The 21,125-nt window shown below is 45.4% G+C and overlaps 1 protein-coding gene across 2 annotated transcripts in view; it reads left to right on the top strand.

Moving 5' to 3' along the window:
* ADAM19 (ADAM metallopeptidase domain 19) overlaps nucleotides 1-20,690 on the top strand; it is a 69,961-nt gene extending 49,271 nt beyond the window's left edge. For both annotated transcript variants that reach the window (XM_083181708.1, XM_083181707.1), the window contains exons 13-22: nucleotides 2,604-2,693; nucleotides 2,849-3,044; nucleotides 3,361-3,469; nucleotides 3,787-3,988; nucleotides 5,515-5,592; nucleotides 6,770-6,878; nucleotides 6,956-7,106; nucleotides 15,235-15,301; nucleotides 16,660-16,833; nucleotides 17,205-20,690. In XM_083181708.1, coding sequence (XP_083037834.1) covers nucleotides 2,604-2,693; nucleotides 2,849-3,044; nucleotides 3,361-3,469; nucleotides 3,787-3,988; nucleotides 5,515-5,592; nucleotides 6,770-6,878; nucleotides 6,956-7,106; nucleotides 15,235-15,301; nucleotides 16,660-16,833; nucleotides 17,205-17,291 — 1,263 coding nt within the window. In that variant the 3' untranslated portion in view covers nucleotides 17,292-20,690. The remainder of the gene's footprint in view (nucleotides 1-2,603; nucleotides 2,694-2,848; nucleotides 3,045-3,360; nucleotides 3,470-3,786; nucleotides 3,989-5,514; nucleotides 5,593-6,769; nucleotides 6,879-6,955; nucleotides 7,107-15,234; nucleotides 15,302-16,659; nucleotides 16,834-17,204) is intronic.
* Nucleotides 20,691-21,125: the final 435 nt, after the last annotated feature.

Below are 21,125 nucleotides of genomic sequence, written 5' to 3'. Positions count from 1 at the left end.
CAGTATGCTCTGGTCGAGTCTTGCTCCGGGCCATCAGAAATTTACTGAGGCCTATTATCTTCATTATTCCATGTACTGTTTCTTTTTGTATGCATTGTGAATAAGTTCATAGTGTAGGAATTTTCCACAAAGTTATTATACACCTACACTGATAAACAACGTATTGAGGTTATTAAGAATATGGAGCAAAGTATAAAAAATAAAATAAAAAACAACAACACTTTTCACTTGGAACAAACCATGTTGCAATGCAAGGGGTGCAAGTCCACATTTATGTGCTTTGTATGCACGGTTCATAATGGCTGCTTTTGCCTATTAATAGTGGACACCTTTATTTTTACATTGCAAATTACCTTGCTAAACATTCCCAGCCTAAATCTCTCTGCACACTTTAAGTCTGCCCCATCTGCCATGGAACACTGATTTACCATGGTATAGATTTGAGCCTTTTTTAGTTTGCTATTTATTATATGTATATTAAGAGTAATTAACAAACAGCGAATACAGTAGCTGAAATTTCAACAGATCCAGAAGATTTTCCCACTGTGTGTTCCGACCTGGCAAGGCTTCATTCACTTCCTGAACTGACAGATAGCCTTTTCCAAACTGCGCATGCACACCAAAAATATGTCTGTCTATAGATCTGTGACCAAGCATACACTGATTACAGTAAGTGTGTGTACGCATAAGCTGGAGATGCCAACTAAGGAGACTTGGACACATCCCCGATACACCAGTGGCTGAGTCCTTGGAATCTAGTTTTATTGGCCCTGGCTGCATGATTTAACCACACATCCTGAGTAATCTGAGGGTTACTGAGCTGTCCAATGGCTACGCACTTGGGGCCTTATTCTGGTTCACTCGGTAGGGCACAAATTTGCACGGGAGACCCGTTTTGTGTATGCGCATGCACAGCTGCATTTCTGCGCATATGCAGTAAAATCTGTTTGCCGAGCGCAAGCTCACAGCCCTCCGCACTGGGGGTGGAGAGGGGCATGGGGTACTGGCCAGGGGCATTAGCATATGCATATGCCCAATGTTTCATTGGCGTTCCCAAGAAAACATTGGGCGTACATATGGTAATGCGGTCGTGACGCACGTGTGGGGGGCGGGCAGCTGACATAACCTGTATGCCAGCTGTCCGCCCATATCATTGCATTTCTTCACTCATATGTACGAGTGGTCTGGACCACTCTTACATATGCCTTTCCCATCATTCAATGGTCGGCGACCATCAAAAGGTGGGGGAGGTTCCCACTGGCATGTGAATGGATGTTTATGTAAAACATCCATTCGCTTGCCAGAAGAACGAATGGGGGTGGGCGTACCACCAGTCGCCGGGCAGGGTCTGGATGACTCTCAAGGGAGCGAATTCGCGCCCGAGCACGTCAACCAGAATAAGGCCCTTGATCTGATTCTGCATCCTTGTTTGCATCAGTGGATCATAAAAGCCTGCAGTGGGCATATTTTTACTGTAGACCCCTCCTTTGGCTAATGAATATTTTAGCACAGCTGCTTCTGCAGAGAAAGACATTGCGGCTGTGCAAACTGCATCCATCTCTTAGTCTGGACCATAGTCCTGAGCGTCAGTAATAAGTTATGGTGGTAGACATGGGCTTATATGCTTGCCAAAGCAGATAGACCAGCGCTTACAGGCTACAGCCTCAATGTAATGTTTTCCTCTGCATGACAGCCCGTTTATAGTTTAGGAGACTGATCATTCACCTTTGTTAGCAAAATAAAAAAGCTCAGAAATGGGCAAAGCCATGTTGCACTGCAGATGGGGCAGATGTAACCTGTTCAGAGATTTATATTTGGGTGTTTTTTTTTTTCAAACACATCTAAATTGCAATGTAAAAATAAAGCTGTCTCACATCTGTGGTCTACATGCAAAAGTAGAAAACAAAAAGATGGCGCTCTTATCACCTGATGTACACGGCGTAAAGGATAAAATCTTCCTTGTCGTACTTCTTCTATATGTTGCTAATCCGTATTCCTCAGAAGATATATGTAAATAACAAGAAAGGAAGAAAATATAGTGTAATATGTCTAAAACAAGTCCACAAAAAAGTCCAACTTGGTGTATAAATCTTCCCCTTATGGGTGGTGTGGGGTTATATCTCTTAGGGGATCACTGCAGTGCCAACTTAGGGTCGCTTAAATGAAGCTTACATTCATTCAGGAAACGAAAAGCACATAAAGGTATCTTTCACCAGTTCAAATACACCACATATAAGGATCATCAATAGGTGCTCACACAATCGCTTACACCAGCTTACTGTGCATCCTCCTATAAAGGTTTCTTTTTCAAATGAATTCTTCTGGTTCCAGAAAACACTTACTTTTTATTTGAATGTTCAATAAAAAACTACAGATACCACATACAGTACCTTGCACACAACCAATATAAATGTATAATATGCTAACCTTGTATAGCAACATGGTGTGTTCTTTGCTTTACTGAATATGGACCTAGATTAGTTTAGGTGCTGTAGAGATAACCGTGCATTTGTCTCTAGAATACATCTTCATTGCTCTCACTGTCTCTGGGTCTCCACTGTAGTATTTACCTAACCACCTTCCCCAACCTCTCTCTCTTTCAGCAATGTGATAATCAATGCTGCAATGCTACAATGTGTACTCTACTACCAGGGGCTGAGTGTGCCCATGGGGCCTGCTGTCATCAGTGCAGAGTAAGTCATCTACTATCCAGGCAACAAAAATAACAGGAGAAACAGTATGAACAGCTGAGAAACACAACACACTGTTATATTCATATCCCGTGCACAGCATAACATCATGTGGCACACATCTGTACAGTAATCCCTCCATGTAAATTCCTGTTTAGCTGAGGCCTCCTGGATTCCTGTGTCAGAAGACAGCCAGAGCCTGCGACCTGCCAGAGTTCTGTACCGGAGATTCTCCTGTGTGTCCTCCTAACTCCTTCCAGCTGGACGGAACTCCTTGCCAAAACGGAGACGCCTTCTGTTACAACGGGAGATGTCTCACTCACCAACAACAGTGCCGGCAACTGTGGGGAGTGGGTGAGTAGTGTAAACTCAACTGGGGTATGCTGGTGTGGTCTGCACCAATCAAACCCTTTGTATCATGGTACCATAGTCTATAGGTGCAAATTCAGGTCAAAATGTTTCCTACAGTTTATGTAATGGAACTTACATTAAACTGATGTTTAAATTAATTATGTCTCTGGAAAGTAGCAGCACAACACCGCTTTTTATTAAGTCATGGGGTGTTTGGTCTATTTGCACCTTTGTCGTTCAGGTGTATATTGTAAACTGTGGTTGTGATTAATCGTGGCTATCCAAACCACCTGACGCGTCCGTTCTGTCTGTGTCACAGGATCGAGGATTGCGCCAGATGTGTGCTTTGAAAGGGTCAACGCAGCTGGGGACCAATATGGCAACTGTGGGCGTGATATGAATGGTGAATACAGGAAATGTGAAGCAGGGTGAGTGAGGAGAATGTGAGAACACGTGGCTACCTAAATTCTCATTGCTGATATGTGCGGGCAGAGATGCACTGCCTGGGAGAACCCCTTCATCAGGGCTCGGGCAGTGCTGGCACTCGTGTGCAGGCCGGGCCTTTAAACTATGGTGACTCATAGGTCACGCATTTCATGCCGCCTTGTCGTCCACCTGCCAAGTACCGCCATCCATTCAGGAATTTCTGGATCAGAAAAAAAGGGGGGGGGGGTCAAGTAAAATGATGCAATGACATCTCCTGGCCAGCACCAGGGTCACAAGGCTTATTTTGCTGTCCTCCTAGGCACGCTAAGTGCGGGAAGATCCAGTGCTTAAGCTCCGCTCTGAAGCCGGTAGAGCACAGTGCTGTAGCCATAGACACCACTATATCCGTGCAGGGGAGACGCGTGCTCTGCAGGGGAACTCATGTATACAGAATAACGGAGGAGGAAGATATGATGGATCCCGGCCTAGTCCTCTCTGGTACTAAATGTGGCAAAAGCCAGGTAAGACCTCTGCTGTACATACTTTGTTTAAAAAAAAAAATCAAGTGGTGTTAATTAATTTTTACATCACATCGAAAAATAAAAAAAAGGTAATTTGGTTGCTGTGCGATTGAATGTGTACAGCTACAAATCTATTCGCAGCCATGTGAATGTCCAGAACCAATCCTAACAGGCTCTCCGTTGACTGATTTTTACACTGGGCACCAATCATCGCAGGCTCAGACTAGCCAGCAACTTACTCAGCGGTGCCATGAAAAAAGGCATATCTGTCCTGTTGCTGATGTAACAGTTTATTGTATAGCGCAGCAAATTTCGTTGCACTTTATAATTGGAAACAGTGATAAAACAAACTGGGTAATAACAAACCGACATAGAGGTAGGAGGGCCCTGCTCACAAGCTTACAATCTATAGGGATAATAGGAGGGATACATAAGGATAGGATTCCATAGCATATCAGTCCCACCAGATTACAAGACAGTCCTGATGGGATGCAATTAGATATGAATGCTACTGGAGGTGGTGTGGGGGTCCTGAATATGATAGGCTTGCCTGAAGAGGTGAGTTTTCAGGGAACGCTTAAAAGTTTGGAGGTTTAGGGTGAAATTTAATAGGATGAGAGATTTGGCAAGAAATCTCCAGGTTTTTTTTAAAGCGGCAATCATTTACACTTGAAAAGCAAACTGATTTTGTAGTGTAAATGATTGCCGCTTTAAAAAAAACTGGAGATTTCTCACCAAATCTCTCCCTTTCTGAATCTCTCACCTTTTTAAATGTCACCCTTAGTGTGCGTGGAAGGGCATTCTATAGGGTGGGTTCTTTTCCTAGACATGTCTGGATTGATACCACCTATCCCATTTTTTATGGCCCATGCTGTACAAATTTAGTGAGACACAGAACGCCCCACAATATAAGCTTTCACATTTCCCATGGAGCATATATAGAACCATGCTTTTATTGAAGAGAACCCTTGAGCGTTGTCCTATCTGTTCACAAGACTAAATATCCATCCTCATTGCTATGAAGTGGGCAGAGCCATACTGATAAATATGCTGTATCTGTGGTAAGATAGACAGAGCGGCCTTCCAGTCCCATACCTGCCCTCAGGCATGATTGTTTAAGGTATGTCTCATCATAGCACTGTCTACACACGGTGGCTGCAGCCATTTTGTGAGCTAAACCTAAAATGTGAAAAATAATGAGAATGTAGTGCTTTTAAATGTAAGAAGATATGTTCCATGTTTTAGCAATGTCCCTAGTATCTAATGAACTTACAGGTTGCATAGTAATGAGGGTTAGTTCAGTTCACAAAATGGCTGCCTGTGCTGTATGTAAACTGGGTACGTTTTAATTGTAATGCAACGCACAAGTTACCACACAAAAATCCCAGAAAGTTTTAATGTAGCATTTCAGCTTTTATTGAAATGTGTTCCTACTTAAAAGTGATTCATTAATGCTAGACATATGTTTTGGATATGTTGCACTATATAGCTGAAGTAAATTGGATCATACCATTTGTTTATTCCAGCTTTGCTTTGAGGGGCAGTGCAAAAACATCTCGTTCCTGCAGGTGGATGAGTGTACCAAGAAATGCCATGGAAACGGGGTGAGAACCAATAACACATACTCATATTAAGGGACATGCAGAAAGTGGAGTAAATGAGGTGTTCTGATAAGTAACATTAGAATATAACATCATTTATGAACCATAGAACTGCAAAACCAGCAGAAAGATTTAGGCCTGGCAATCACATTTTGCACCTTTTTTTGCTTGGAGAGGAAAGTACATGTATTATTGTATATGCTCCTTTCTAAAGCATGCCCAGAATGAAATCACCAGAGCTACACTCCACAGTTAGATATACTTTCAGCTATGCATGAGACCTGTGACATTTAATGCTGGTGCCCTTTAAGCATGGTCTGGTTGTGGTCATAGGGTTTGATTCAGGAAAAACCATGTGCACTGCATGTGGGGCAGGTGTAACATTTTTCAGAGAGTTATGCTGGGTATACATTAGTAGACTGTATATCTACAGACAGGTGGGGCAGCATGTTTCCATTTGCATGTGCCCACCCACTGAGCTGTCAATCACCAGCAGTTCCTAGCGCGGCTGTATGGGTGGTCGGCGGAACGCCCGTACACACATCACGATGCACCAATATATCTTTAGATATATCAGGCATTGGCTGTGTTGCACAGCCGACGCAGATATATTGCTCACACACACACACTGGCCAATGGTGCATCAATATATTCGCAGTTTAATCGAACAGCCGATATATCGGCCAGTGTGTACGCGTTTTTAGATTTGGATGAGGTGTGTTCAAACTGAAATCTATATTGCAGTGTAAAAATAAAGCAGACAGTATTTATCCTGCATAGAAACAAAAGTACTCACCCGAATCTAATGATCTCTGCACGTTACATCTGCCCCACCTGCAGGGCAGAATATTTTTGTCCATTTTCAGAACAAATTTGTCCTGCGATCAGTTCTGAATTAAGCCCTTAGATTTGTGTTCAAACTGAATCTATTGCAGTGTAAAAAATAAAGCAGCCAGTATTTACCCTGCACAGAAAAATGAGCCACCCAAGAATGTAACCCACCTAAATATGTCTGCACATGTTACATCAATTAATACTAATCTGACATAGCATATGTTTATATTGTAGACTTCTATACCTATGTTTCTGGAAAAAACAGAATTGAAATATCTGCAAATGGCTCGGAACACAGACATTCTGCACACCTACTAAATCCGATTTTGTTCTGTGCTGTATACAGGTGTGCAATAATAACCAGAACTGTCATTGTTTCCCTGGATGGAAACCTCCATATTGTAATCAGACAGGCAATGGTGGCAGCATAGACAGTGGCCCAGTGCCTGCGGATGGTAAGTCCTCTGTTTTCCCTATATGTTATCTGGGTATTCCTGCTAAAACAAATAAAACTAACTCATTTTTCTTGCAGACTCGCAGTCAGCGTGGCTCTGGATATTTATACCTGTATCGTTACTAGTTGGGATTGCAGTGTCCTTGTCCTTATACCTCTACAAACACAGGTGCTTAATAAGGCTCCATAAATCAGACAGCATTCCCACAGCAGGCTCCCTGCCCAAGAGGTAGGTGCTATATTACCACACATACAGTATTGTACTGGCCACTATATGAATGAAAGACCTTTAGGTTGGTGAGTGTCGCAGACATAGACGGTGCTAAATGTATCAAATCTGACTGACCAATTAATCATCCGGATGCAATCAACTAATGACTAATATCTGGATGCAACTGACGGGACCAGCCATTTACAGGTTGAGTATCCTTTATCCGAAATGCTTGGGACAATGAGCATTTTGGATAAGGGATTTTTCCGGACTTTTTAATATTTTTTTTCCCATACTTACCTGGTCCCCTGGTGGTGCCCCGATGGTCCCCCGACATCCACGGTGTGCTCACGCAATGCACCCCTGGGCCCAGAGATGCCACAGAAGAGGATCCTGAAGGCCGCTGTGGACATTGGGGGAAGCCCATAGCAATCCCAAGCTTTTTATTTAATTCTATTTAATTTTATTGTTACTTGCCATATTCCAGCAACTCACTCTACGGCCCCACAGGCCCAGCAGCCCCCTTGGGCGGCTATTACACAGTTACTGGACACTTTAGTGGATAGGCTGTCACCCGCAGCAGGCCCTGCCCTCCTACCTACACCTGTTGTTCAGACAACCCCCCCATGGGTGGATTCATTGTCTGAGACCATGCTTTCCTTAACTCAGTCTCTGGCTGCACAGAAAACACCGAAAGGTGATTTCCCAGGGTTCTAAAAGACCCTAAAAGCATTCATCATCTCAGTCTACATTATTGACTGATACCACTGTTTCTTCAGATGGGGAAGCTGATGATAATGACACGGACACTTCTGATGGTGATCCTGAGGTGAGGGAGGCAGCCGACAAGGAGGTGAATGGTACTGACCTTATAACAGCCATTAGGGCGGTCCTCCTTTCTAAAGAGAAGGAGTCAGCGCCCGTGGCGCAAAAAGTGGATGTATTTAAATCCTGCAAACTCCCACATTCAGACCACTTAATGGGGATTAGAACGGAGATTTGGAAAACCCCAGGTAAGAATTCCCAATTCCTAAAAGGGTGACTGGTAGATACCCTCTGCCGAGGGAGGACTGCAAGTTGTGGGAAAATCCACCCCCAGTGGACTCCCATGTAACCCGGCTGGTTAAACCGTCGGTGTTGCCAGTAATGTCACTGATAGGCTTTTGGAGCAATGTGTGAAGTCCATTTTTTCCATGGCATGGGTGGTTAACAGACCCACTATTGACGCATCCTGGGCCGCAAGGGCCATACAGGAATGGTTAAAGATAATGGAGGAGGAGCTCCCTACAGATGCGTTTGAAGAATGCACTGCATGTTTGTCACGCATGGATCAGGCTGTGGCATACAGATGGAGCCGGAATAGTTCTTGCAGGTGCTGGTGAAAGTATCACCAGCCCCCACCAGGGGCGCGCGCATGAGACGCCGCCTCCCCCACTGTCGCCGCCTGACAGGGTGGGCTTCCCCCTGTGGGATCCCAGGGTGGGGGGCCGACTTTTCTTCTTCTCGGAAGAGTGGCTCAAGACATCGTCAGACGCTTGGATGAGAGAAGTGGTACCCATGGCTACACCGTGGCATTCAAAGGGTGCCCCCCCAAAATAATACTTGCACACAAGTCTACCCAGGGACGCACGGAAAAACGTCCTGTCTACATCAGGTAGTGGAGTCCTTACTACAATCCAAAGTAATAGTGCCTGTACCTCAGCATCAACGAGGCCAGGGAAATTATTTCACCCTGTTCTTGGTCCCAAAACCAAACATGACATTCAGGCCTATACTGAACCTAAAATCACTGAACAGATCAGTAAAGGTGTCCAAGTTCCGCATGGAAACTCTCAGGTACATCTGTGCTGGCAATGGAACCAGGGGACTATATGGTGTCTCTGGACATACAGGATGCGTACTTACATGTCCCCATTGCACTATCCCACCGGCAGTTCCTGCGGTTTGCGATTTTGCCAAACCATTACCAATTTGCGGCCCTCCCTTTGGGGTAGGCCACGGCCTCCAGAGTCTTCACAAAAATAATGGCACTGATGACGGCGTCTCTGAGACGGCAGGGGGTCAGAGTACTTCCGTACCTGGACGACCTACTAATTCTTGCCAATTTGCAGGAGACTTTACTAACACATCTCCAGCTAACACAGACGCTCCTCCAGTCTCACGGCTGGTTGATAAACTGGAAGAAATCCGCTCTGGTGCCCTCCAGACAAATGATACATCTGCGAGCCCTGCAGGATTCTCATGCTCAGAGGTTGATCCTTCCTCTGGAAAAGGGCCAACAGGTGCAGGCCAAGATTCGGAGCTTCCTTCGGTTGCAGAGGGTCTTTGTCCTCCATGCGATAGTTTGCACGTTCCACATGGCCGAATGGGCGCAATTTCACTCTCGCCCTCTACATAGACTGATCCTGGCCAGATGGGACGGCTGTCCCCAATCTATACAGTCTCGAATGATGAGCCTCAACAAGGAAGTACGTGCATCTCTGCAGTGGTGGCTAACGGACTCCCATCTGAGGGTGGGAAGGCCCTTTTGGATCCCGCAATGGGTACTGCTCACTATGGACGAAAGCCTGCGAGGTTGGGGAGCCGTAGTAGAATCCTGATCCTTGCAAGGAAGGTGATCTCGGGAGGAATCCAGGTTGTCCATAAACCTGTTGGAGCTACGGGCAGTGTTCAACGCCCTCCAGTTGTCCCAGGATCTGTTGCAGGGCCGACCTGTGCAAATAAGGTCAGACAATGCGACCACGGTGGCTTATATTGTGAGTTATCGGTACGCTTGCTTAAAAGAAACCATTATATGTATTGCAACACCATCATTGTGTGAGTGAAAATGTACGCCTAACCCAATTCTATTGGACACCAGGGTGGATTTGGTGAAGGCTATACTGTCACCAAAAAAAGATACGGTACTTGTTTCCTAGCACGGCCACACCGATTTACATCGGGGTGGTCGTGTCGGAAAAATCGCGTCGTTCGCATCGCATGCGATTTGGTCGCATGCGATGCGATCGACGCGACCGACCCGATTTTTTGATTGAATGAAATGTAAATCGGGTACCTGGGACCCGATTTTACATTGGATTCAATGTAAAATATTCCCTACACCCCCAAATTTAACTACGTAAACCCCACCCCACGATAGACGCCAACCCGAAGCGTGGCGAGCGCAGCGAGCCCGTGAGGGGCGGCGGTGCGCGTCCTCCGACCTTTTCATTCCCCTACTATCCACGTCGGCGTGGAGTTGAGAATAGAATAGTGTGGCGAGCGCAGCGAGCCACCGAGCCCGAAGCGTGGCGAGGGGACGCGTATACCTGTGAAGTTATACGCGGCCCCTCGCGGGGCTCGCTGCGCTCGCCACGCTTCGGGCTCGGTGGCTCGCTGCGCTCGCCACACTATTCTATTCTCAACTCCACGCCGACGTGGATAGTAGGGGAATGAAAAGGTCAGAGGACGCGCACTGCCGCCCCTCGCGGGCTCGCTGCGCTCGCCACGCTTCGGGTTGGCGTCTATCGTGGGGTGACGACGGGGACATCTATAATGTGAAATGGGTCATATTGGCCCATTTCACATTTTTCACATTTTCTCACGATTTCAATGTTAAAAAATATTTTAACATTGAAGCCTATGGAAAAATCGGGGGCATCGCGTCGGTCGCGTCGTGACCAATGTTAATGGTCCCGACCGACGCGATGCCCCCGATATTGTACCTTTGCCGACACGATCCTCATGATTTCAATGTTAAAAAATATTTTAACATTGAAGCCTATGGAAAAATCGGGGGCATCGCGTCGGTCGCGTCGTGACCAATGTTAATGGTCCCGACCGACGCGATGCCCCCGATATTGTACCTTTACCGGCAAAATGGACCTGATTTCAAAGGAAATCGGGTCCATCGTGTGGATCGTGTACCTTAACTTAAAGGTACACGATCCACAAGATTGTGGCCGTGCTAGGAAACAAGTACCAAAGATACCTTTACGAATTTGAAAAACACACTCCCTCTGTGAGTGTGGTATGTTCCACTTCTATTCCCTCTATATGTTTTGAAACGAAAAATACAGTTCCACACATTGTGTTCTTTCTCTTTATTTTCACATATCGACCCATGAGAACGGGAGAAGTGAAGAGAACACATACAGACAGCGCTTGAATATATCCTTACCCCTTTTTGTGCTTATATAAACCACCAAGGAGGCACAAAAAGCATAAAAGCAATGAGGGAGGTATCCACGATCCTCCAATGGGTTGAAAGTCATATCGGCGGTATTCTTGCTAGGAGTTCTGAAATGGGAGGCAGGCTTCCTGAGATGCCAGGAAATTCACGTGGGAGAATGGTCCCTGCACCCCGAGGTATTTTGTCAAATAGCCGAGAGGTGGGGCACTCCAGACGTGGATCTGATGGCTTCTCGGTACAATCACAAGGTGACGTTCGGTTCCAGAGCCAGGGATCCCCTGGCAGCATTCACGGACGCTCTTTCGGTTCCATGGAACTTTCATCTGCCATATGTTTATCCACCAGTGTCTCTTCTTCCTCGAGTTCTCAGAAAGTTCAAGCAGGAAAGAGGAGTTCTCATCGTAGTGGCTCCAGCGTGGCCCAGGCAACACTGGTTCTCAGATCTAGTACAAATGTCAGCTGTTTCTCCTTTTCTATTACCTCTGCGGATGGACTTAATAGGTCAGGGCCCATGTCTACATCCGAATCTCAAGAGGCTACATTTGACGGCGTGGCGCTTGAGACTGCCGTCCTGAGAAACAAGGGTTTCTCTTCAACAGTGGCTAGGACTATGCTCCAGGCCAGTAAGCCAGCTTTGTCCAGGATATACTATCGAGTGTGGCACACTTATTTTGCTTGGTGTAGAGCAGGGGTGGCCAACCGGTCAGAGGTAAAGAGCCGAAAATATCGGTAGTCAAGCTAAAGAGCCGACATCATGCGCGCACCGAAGGCGCATGCGCCAAAAAAAAGGGGCGTAGCCTATTTTGATCCCTTGGGTGGGTGTGATACAAATATGCCTCCAATAGTGCAGTGCCATATATACATATGCCCCCAATAGTGCCAGATACACATATGCCCCCAACGGTACCAGGTATGCACCACACGGTGCCGGGTATGCCCCCACTGTGCCAAAAAGCTGGTATGACCCCACAGTGCCACAAACTGCTATGCCCCCACAGTGCCACAAACTGCTATGCCCCCACAGTGCCACAAACTGCTATGCCCTCACAGTGCAAATTTCCCAGGAGCAGCACTCACCGTTGTTGCTGCTGCTGCCAGACGGGGAGAGGACAGTCCCCCTGCAGTCCTCCTGTCACCGATGGGAGGAGAGCACAGCACTCCGCGCATCTCCTTCCCCCTCACTTCCCTGTGACTGGGCCGTCCACCAATCAAAGCTCACTGGCCGGCTCCTGATTGGCTGCTGGCCCACGAGCTCTGATTGGCGGACGGCCCAGTCACAAGGATGCACAGTAAGGGGTAGGAGAGATGCGCGTTGCGCGCTCTTCTCCCCTCAGAAGGAGAAGGGATTCAGGGAACCGGCAGCAGGGGGGACTGGGACAGACGGTGGGCGGTAGCCAGCAGTGGGAGCAGGAGCCGCACTTTACAAGGGGAAGAGCCGCATGAGGCTCAAGAGCCACAGGTTGGCCACCACTGGTGTAGAGCAAGGTCGCTCGACACAAAACAATTTAAGGTGGCTAGATTGTTGCCTTTTATTCAGAGTGGTCTGGATAAAGGTCTGCACCTGGCCTCTCTCCCAGTCCAGGTGTCCGCCTTTATCGGTTTCAACGGCAGTTGGCCACTCTTCCTGATGTTTGAACTTTTTTCCAGGGGGTGCTGAGGATTCAGCCCCCTTACTCTCCTCTGGATGCTCTGTGGGATTTATCCGTGGTTCTTTCTGCTCTCTCTGAGCCGCCTTTCGAACCTTTGAACTCGGCTGAGTGGAAATGGCTCACAGTCAATGTGGTGTTCCTGATGGCAATTGCCTCTGTCAGGAGAGTCTCTGACCTAGGGGTGTTATCTTGTCACTCCCCTTTCCTTATTTTCTATAAGGATAGGGCCGTTCTTAGGACTAGGCCCTCCCACCTTCCTAAGGTGGTTTCAAAGTTCCATGTGACCAAGAGATTGTGGTTTCTGCCCTTAATTCTTCCAAGTTGTCTTCCAAAGAGAGATCTTTGGATGTGGTGAGGGCTAGACGTTTTGTTTGTTCTCTATGGGTTCCATAGTAGAGGGCGGCCTGCTGCCAAGCAGTCCTTAGCGCGCTGGATCAGGATGGCGATCCAACAGGCTTATGAGAAGGCTAATCTCCCGTTGCCTTCCTGTATCTCTGCACATTCCACTAGATCGGTTGGTCTGCTAGGCAGGGTGCTGTGCAAGGCAGCTACGTGAACCTTGGTATACACGTTTCTGAGGTTCTATGTCTTTGATACATTTGCTTCCCAAGATGCTGCGTTTGGGCGCCAAGTTCTACTGGTCCCTCAGGCGTCTACCCACCTTTAGAATACTGTTTTGGGACATCCCCGATGTAATCCCTGTGGGACCCAGGAACCCCGAAGAAGAAAAGAGAAGTTATGGTAAAAGTTACCATAAGTTAACTCCCTTTCCTCAAGGTTCCTGGGCCCACAGGGCACCCACCCTGTTGTGTACTCTGTCCTATTCTGCTTCCTGCTGGGGTTTGGTAAAATAACTAACTAGCCTAGCATGGAGGCGGGGTTATAGGGCAGAGGAGCCAGGCATGATGGGAAGCTCTGAAAGCTTTGGAGATGTTGGTGCCCGGTCCTCTGGATCCGCCTACAACCCCGATGTAATCCCTGTGGGCCCAGGAACCTCAAAGAAAGGGAGTTAACAGAAGGTAGGTTTTACCATAACTCCTCTTTTGGAATATTTCGGTTTTTGGAATGCACAGATAAGGGAGACCTGACCTGTACTGACCATCTGTCAGGATGCATGATGGTAGTAGACCTCTGTCAGTCTTTGTAAGCTTACTCAGACTGGCCGCCTGATTACAGCTGGTTACAAGAAAACTACCTCTTTTGAAGAATGATGCCAGTTGCCACCCCCAAAACGTTAAAGCATGTCAATCATATAGTGGGAGCTATAACGCAATACCCATGTACACATGTGCAGACTCCCAATCGTTGGATTTGTACGCAAGCCTTCAGATTGTGTACAAATCCGAATTGGGCCCAACGCATTTAACTTATTCACGTTTATCATCCATACAGTTTCCCTTTGTGTTGTTTAGATCTAGATTTATAGCTTTATATAAATAGCAATCTCTGCTTCATCTCACTGTCTATATGATTATAAGCAGTTCTTGTTGTTCTTGTTCTTGTTGTAACACTGAGCAGTGTCCATTGAAGCTGTGAGACAGACTCAGAGTTGCATGTGCTGTGTGGACAGAACTTGTGGTATTAAACAACTGATTGGAGGCCTGAATGCACAGTTTTGCAAATATCAAAGACAGAATTGTGTTCATCCTACGTGTATACAAGCTGTTCAAAGTTGTGCACCAGCAGAGGAGTCTAAGGCTGTCAGCTGCCTGCAGTGGGTGGGGAGGTGGAGTCGCATAGATGTGTCTGACTCAGGGCTGCCTACTTTTAAAGTCTCCTCTCCGTGAGAAGCCGTCATCAAGCCCCGGCTAAACAACGTCATTTGCATCTTTAGTCCCGCCCCGAAAAGCCACCAATCGTGGGAAATTAATGCCGTTATCCAGGACGGTTGCCCACCTTTCCATGGGGCAGGGTGGGGGACCTGGTTTCCCGGAGCCTCACGCCATTCCAGGAGGGTAGGCAACCCTGACCTGACTCTGGATGCCAGCAGATATGTGCATCATAGAATAGGGAGTTGTATTCAGCAAAGTTGAAAATCAAATCAATTAAGTGCATGATTACAGTGCATATGTAACATACATTTCTTTTAATTCTAACCTTAAAAATGCCAAATATAATTATTTCAGTCAAATTAGCTCATGTAATGGACATGTCATTTTTCCCTGTTAAATGTTATGTGCAAATCGATAATCTATGCTAATCAGAAGCACAAGTAGCTTCTGCTGATTAAAATGATATTCAGCTTGCCTGTATTTTGTGTGTATTTGTGACTGTATCTAATTATGTGGGGTGTCAGTCATTTAAATAACTTTGGATTTGTCCTCAGTCACAGTGACAGCAGTGATAAGCCCAGGCCTGAATCTACCTCCAGACCCAGACCTCAGATACAGATGGTAAGTCTACAGTCAGCAGCAGCTCTAACATTTTATTTGATCAGGATAAAAAGTCAGGCAGTAGCTGTATGACATGCGAGCTGGGATAATCAGGCAGTAGCAGCATGACATGTGACCTAGTCTAGTCAGGCAGTAGCTGTATGGCATGCAAGCTGGACTAGTCAGGCAGCAGCCCTATGACATGCGGGCTGGTCTAATCAGGCAGCAGCTGTATGGTATGATATGTGAGCTGGGCTAATCAGGCAGTAGCAGCATGACGTGACCTGGGCTAGTCAGGCAGTAGCTGTATGGCATGCGAGCTGGACTAGTCAGGCAGCAGCTGTATGATATGTGAGCTGGGCTAGTCAGGCAGTAGCTGTATCGCATGTGAGCTGGGCTAGTCAGGCAGTAGAAGTATCGCATGCTGGGCTAGTTAGGAGGTAGCCATATGACATGCAAGCTGGGCATATCAGGCAGTGGTACTATGACCTGTAACTGGGCGAGTAAGGCAGCAGCCGCATGACGTGAGCTGGGCTAAGACGGTAGCAGCATGACATGTGACCTGGTTTAATCAGGCAGTAGTAGTATCGCATGCGGGTTGGGCTAGTCAGGCAGTAAACGTATCACATGCGAGCCGGGCTGGTCAGGCAGTAGCTGTATGACATGCAAGCTGGGCTAGTCAGGCAGTAGCCGTATGACATGTGAGCTGGGCTAGTCATGAGCTGGGCTAGTCAGACGGTAGCCGTATGACATGTGAGCTGGGCTAGTCAGGCGGTAGCCGTATGACATGTGAGCTGGGCTAGTCAGGCGTTAGCCGTATGACATGTGAGCTGGGCTAGTCAGGCGGTAGCCTTTTGACATGTGAGCTGGGCTAGTCAGACGGTAGCCGTATGACATGTGAGCTGGGCTAGTCAGACGGTAGCCGTATGACATGTGAGCTGGGCTAGTCAGGCGTTAGCCGTATGACATGTGAGCTGGGCTAGTCAGGCGGTAGCCTTTTGACATGTGAGCTGGGCTAGTCAGACGGTAGCCGTATGACATGTGAGCTGGGCTAGTCAGACGGTAGCCGTATGACATGTGAGCTGGGCTAGTTAGACGGTAGCCGTATGACATGTGAGCTGGGCTAGTTAGACGGTAGCCGTATGACATGTGAGCTGGGCTAGTTAGACGGTAGCCGTATGACATGTGAGCTGGGCTAGTTAGACGGTAGCCGTATGACATGTGAGCTGGGCTAGTTAGACGGTAGCCGTATGACATGTGAGCTGGGCTAGTTAGACGGTAGCTGTATGACATGTGAGCTAGTCACTAATCTGGTGTTTTCTTGTTTATGTTCCGTTCTGTGACGTCTGGTGTAATATTATGTTATTCTTCTTGTGCAGTGTCCAAAGAGCCCAGGCAGTTTGCAGATCCATCACATGGGAGAAGAACAAAGACCTTCATCCAGTCACCATCACAAGCAGTTAGAGGGTGTATCTAGAAATACCCCATCTCATATAAGAATACCTCCTCCGACCAGGCCTGCCCCACTGCCTCCAGGTGTCCCACCGCGTAAGGTAAAATAGAACCTTAGGATTCTTCTTTCATTTGGTGTAAACAGATGCCAGGTATTCTACAGGATTAGAACTGGATAAAGATAAAAGTATTCTGACTTCAGAATGGTGAATCCAACACCAATATAGGACAGGGCCAAACAACCATTGGGAAAGCATTAGCCTGTGTTTACCTTCTTTAACAGTGTAAATAACTTAACATTTATAAAAGTAATTGGAATATTAACAGCTTTATTTATTTCTGTGATGTTGCCCAGTTATATTATATCATATATAAATATTTGTGTGTGTGTGTGTATGTGTGTATATATATATATATATATATTTGATGACTTTGTTGGGACTGCAGAAACTAATGTTATTCTTCATTTCAGGCATTACAGCCTCCTCGGAGAGTGCCACCTCCAGTTCCGCCAAATAGGCCAAGGCGGACGCCAAGCGACCAGTCAAAACCTCTGTAAATCACCTTTGGAATCGATTTGCTGTGTCCAAACAAAGGGTTTATTGTAGCTCTGCACTCTTCCCATACATCATGTCTCAGACCTGATGAATAATACCACTGGCAGGAACATCTGCTGACTTTCTGTATTTACATGTGGCCAGAATGGAGGCAGACATTTTGGGTACTGAGAGAATAGTCATGACACTAGCTTGATAAGTGAGACATTATTTTGTGAAGCAAAACATTTGGTGCTTCATATCTTATTGATAGTTCATAGTGAATTGATAGATTAAATAATAGTTAATCCTTCAAAATGGCTGCCTCCATGCATAAATCCCAATAGTTTTAGTGACAATCCCTGTTCTTAGACTCTTCAGGGGTGGGGAGTTCAGGATCGGGAGACACACCCCTAAGGGACATGGTCAATGCTTCTTATGAAGTGATTTTCCTTACTGTGCAATGTCCATACCCACTTTCTGTGATTTCTTGATTATAAATATTTACATTTTGGAGGTATGATGTATGCAACGGATAAACTTTAATGAGAGTACAAAAACAACTAAGGTCCATGCTTCAATAATGGCAGGTGAAGAAAACAACTATGAATATTATGCATAGGAGTAAAAAGAAAATATTTAATATATTGCTCTAGCATTATGTTATTATGCAAACGACAAGTTAGCTCAAGTTCGCAGCCCTGTGAAGAGAGCCGAATCAGGCCCAAGGTGGCAGGGTGTGCTGGAGAGGTATAGGCACACATTGTTACCTTTCATAAAATAATCTGTGTATAAAACACAGGATGTTATAATACACCACAGCTCCCTTAAATAATAATTCTTCTTTCATATTTATTGTTTTATTTAATTGAATCTAATTATTAACAGTTATACTAGATACCAAAGTGCATTACAGCTGTTGGGATGGTGTAGAGGGCAAACAAGTAATAAGTAATATGTATTTATTGTTTTGTTATTAATTCAGGGTAGGACTTCTCTCTACTCATTTATTCCAGCTTAGCCTTTAATGCCTTAATCGGGAAAGTGACTAGAATTTCTTACAGAACGATTGAGCAGCTCTCAATGGAGCTGCCCCTGGCGATAGAATCGCCATTTGCCGCCTTGCGGTGCAGTAGTTAAAAAAAACCATTAAGTAATTTGCCACTTGATTGATAACAGATAAATGGCAATGCAAAGGAAATGTATATTTATATTGATGCTGGACTGGAGTAGAAATAATAGTAGGCAATGCTTATTGAGCAGTCGGTAAGGCACATAGCAAAGTCCTATTGTGTGTGGTGTATCCACTTCGGCGAGACGCTGACTGTGCTACATGTAATGTTTATTGTATGGAGGGCTCTCTTTAGTTGAGGCCGTGTCTCTGTGAGTATAAGCTCAGGCCAGACTCTACCGCCTCCGAGGTTGTGTAAAGGATTAAAGGGGGGAGAGAATTCTTAAGTAGGTTTGCTCCTTCCAGTGCAAATGGGACCATATAGGATCACCAGTGCAAAAGTAACAGGTACCCGCTGATGAGGTTCTCTGCATCTAGCATACTGCAGTGTACACACACGGTGCGGTTCTGACTCACTTTCTATTCGGGTTGGACTATATAGTCAAAATCATAATCGATTAGACATTGAACAGTTTCAAGCCACATCCAGTGCCGATTCGATCCCAATGCACGCTCCTGTTTAGTGGAAATCGAACAGAAAAATAGACTGTGCAGGCAAGTCTATATAGTCAATATCGTATGCATTTTGCTTGCCATGCGATTTGATCGAATCGCAATGCAACCACAGCGTGTACACACCGTTAGCTTCACTTTCATCCCAAAGATATGATATATTGTATGAAATAATGTGGGAAATAACAGGGGTTATTTAGTGTCTACATCACAAAGAGAAACTGAAGTAATGATGTTAAATTGACTGTTTCTGTATTATATGATGGGATTGGGACCCTGGAGGTCTTATGCTTTATTTTTAATTTTATTTTTCAAATGTATGTTTATGTTGGTTTATTATTTTGTTTTTGAACATTGCTTCCAAAATACAGGTGCTGTCCATGGTGCTGTCACAGTGATGTTGCTCAAGGAGTAGATTATCTGGCAAGTGTTTTGTACACTAATCTGAACACACATAAGTAGAGTTAACAGTAGAGAGGGCAGTGAGTCAGTGACTCAGACAGCGTCATCTTTATGTGCTCCTACTGTGAGAAGAGAAAAAAATGCACTTGTGCCTGTATGCTGAGTTATGCACTCACAAACTATCCACTTGCTTGGCTTGCTCCCCGTTATCAGTACCCTCGTGCACTAGTGCAGAGGTGTGCAGCAACCTGTACAAAGTGACTTAAATAAACTGGAAAGATGGGCGGAAAATGCCAGGATCTCTACTAACATTGGGGCATATGGTCCTGGTTTTGATGTTGTTTTTTAAACATTGGCAGGTAAGACTATTAACTTGTGCCTCAGTGATATATCTAGCCCATAGTAACGCGGCAAGCAGTATTGTGATGGATATTGGTTCAGCTCATAAAACACATATACATAAATGCATTTCATCAGGAGTCAGTACTTTGGTGATTACTTTGGTACTTATGTGCTCCTCTTACTGTGAAAACAAAAGATCTCGGGGCATGTGCTGTATGGTATGACCGCCAGACAGTGTAGGCAAGACGTCAGGACACATCCTGTATGGTTTGACCACCAGCCGGTGTGGACAAGATGTCAGGACACGTCCTGCATGGTCTGACTGCAGGCTGGCATGGGCAAGACATCAGGACTCGTCCTGTGTGGTCTGACCGCAGACTGGCATGGGAGGTTCCTAAAAGAAAAGTCAGATTTGTGTGCAATTATCCCAAAACTATGATATAGGAGGATATGAGATGGTACAGAGAAGAATCGCAATTTACAATGACTTAAATGTCAACACTATATTTACATAAGACAGTATATGTAACAGTAAAGAAACTACACAATAAGATCATTGTTCTGTTATGGAAAACAATGTAGAAAAAATAATGCACTTGCAGAAAAATCAGGGAAGATTGATACATGATTTAGGACATTGGATTCCATCATCTGTAACTTTTATGCTTTTTTATTATAGTGCCCATTGTTTTAGGTACAATACAACCCAATAAGAAAAAGAAAGTGATTAATAAGTATAAATATGATTTGATTCATGTTACAATTCAGTATATATGAAATATGTTCCTCCTCAGAGATTGAAGCAGCTGTGATCGTACAACAAATAAGTGTGCAAAATTATATTTCTTTTACCTCATGTTTTGTTTTTGCACAGGACTAATTTATTTTGCACTACCTAATATTCACAATTTATTGGAAGCTTTTCACACATCTGTAATATGACAAAACATCTGAATTGTGGCAGATTGAATAAAGATATTTAATACATTTTCAATTTTGCATTTTTAAATTTCCCTTTCAGTCTATTGTCTTCCTCCTACCCAATCCCTCAATGGGGCTAATGTAATAATCTGTGAGATATAGGCATGTGCTCAGTTCTGGTGAAAGGGACATCTTATAGAACACAAAACAACCTGGCATTTGTGTTTGTAATGGGGCCTACACCTGTCTATATTTTGCTGAATGATCTGTCGGGGCCAGTGTTCTCTGGTGAAAACTAATTTATCCAGCAAGCTGGATCTTAATCGCCGGGCAATAGTGCCGCATGTTGCTATGGCCCCTACACACGGAGCGATGTAGCATTTTCTAAGCGATTTACTGAGATGCCCAGAAATCCACAAGTAAAGCAAACAGCTTGGCAAATCATGTTGCAATGCAGGTGGGGCAGATTCAACATTTGCATAGAGAGAGAATTAAATTGCCATATTGT

The sequence above is a fragment of the Crinia signifera genome, chromosome 4, assembly GCF_055691185.1.
Source record: "Crinia signifera chromosome 4, ASM5569118v1, whole genome shotgun sequence".
Lineage (NCBI taxonomy): Eukaryota > Metazoa > Chordata > Amphibia > Anura > Myobatrachidae > Crinia > Crinia signifera.
This window is presented reverse-complemented; position numbering and strand designations above follow the sequence as displayed.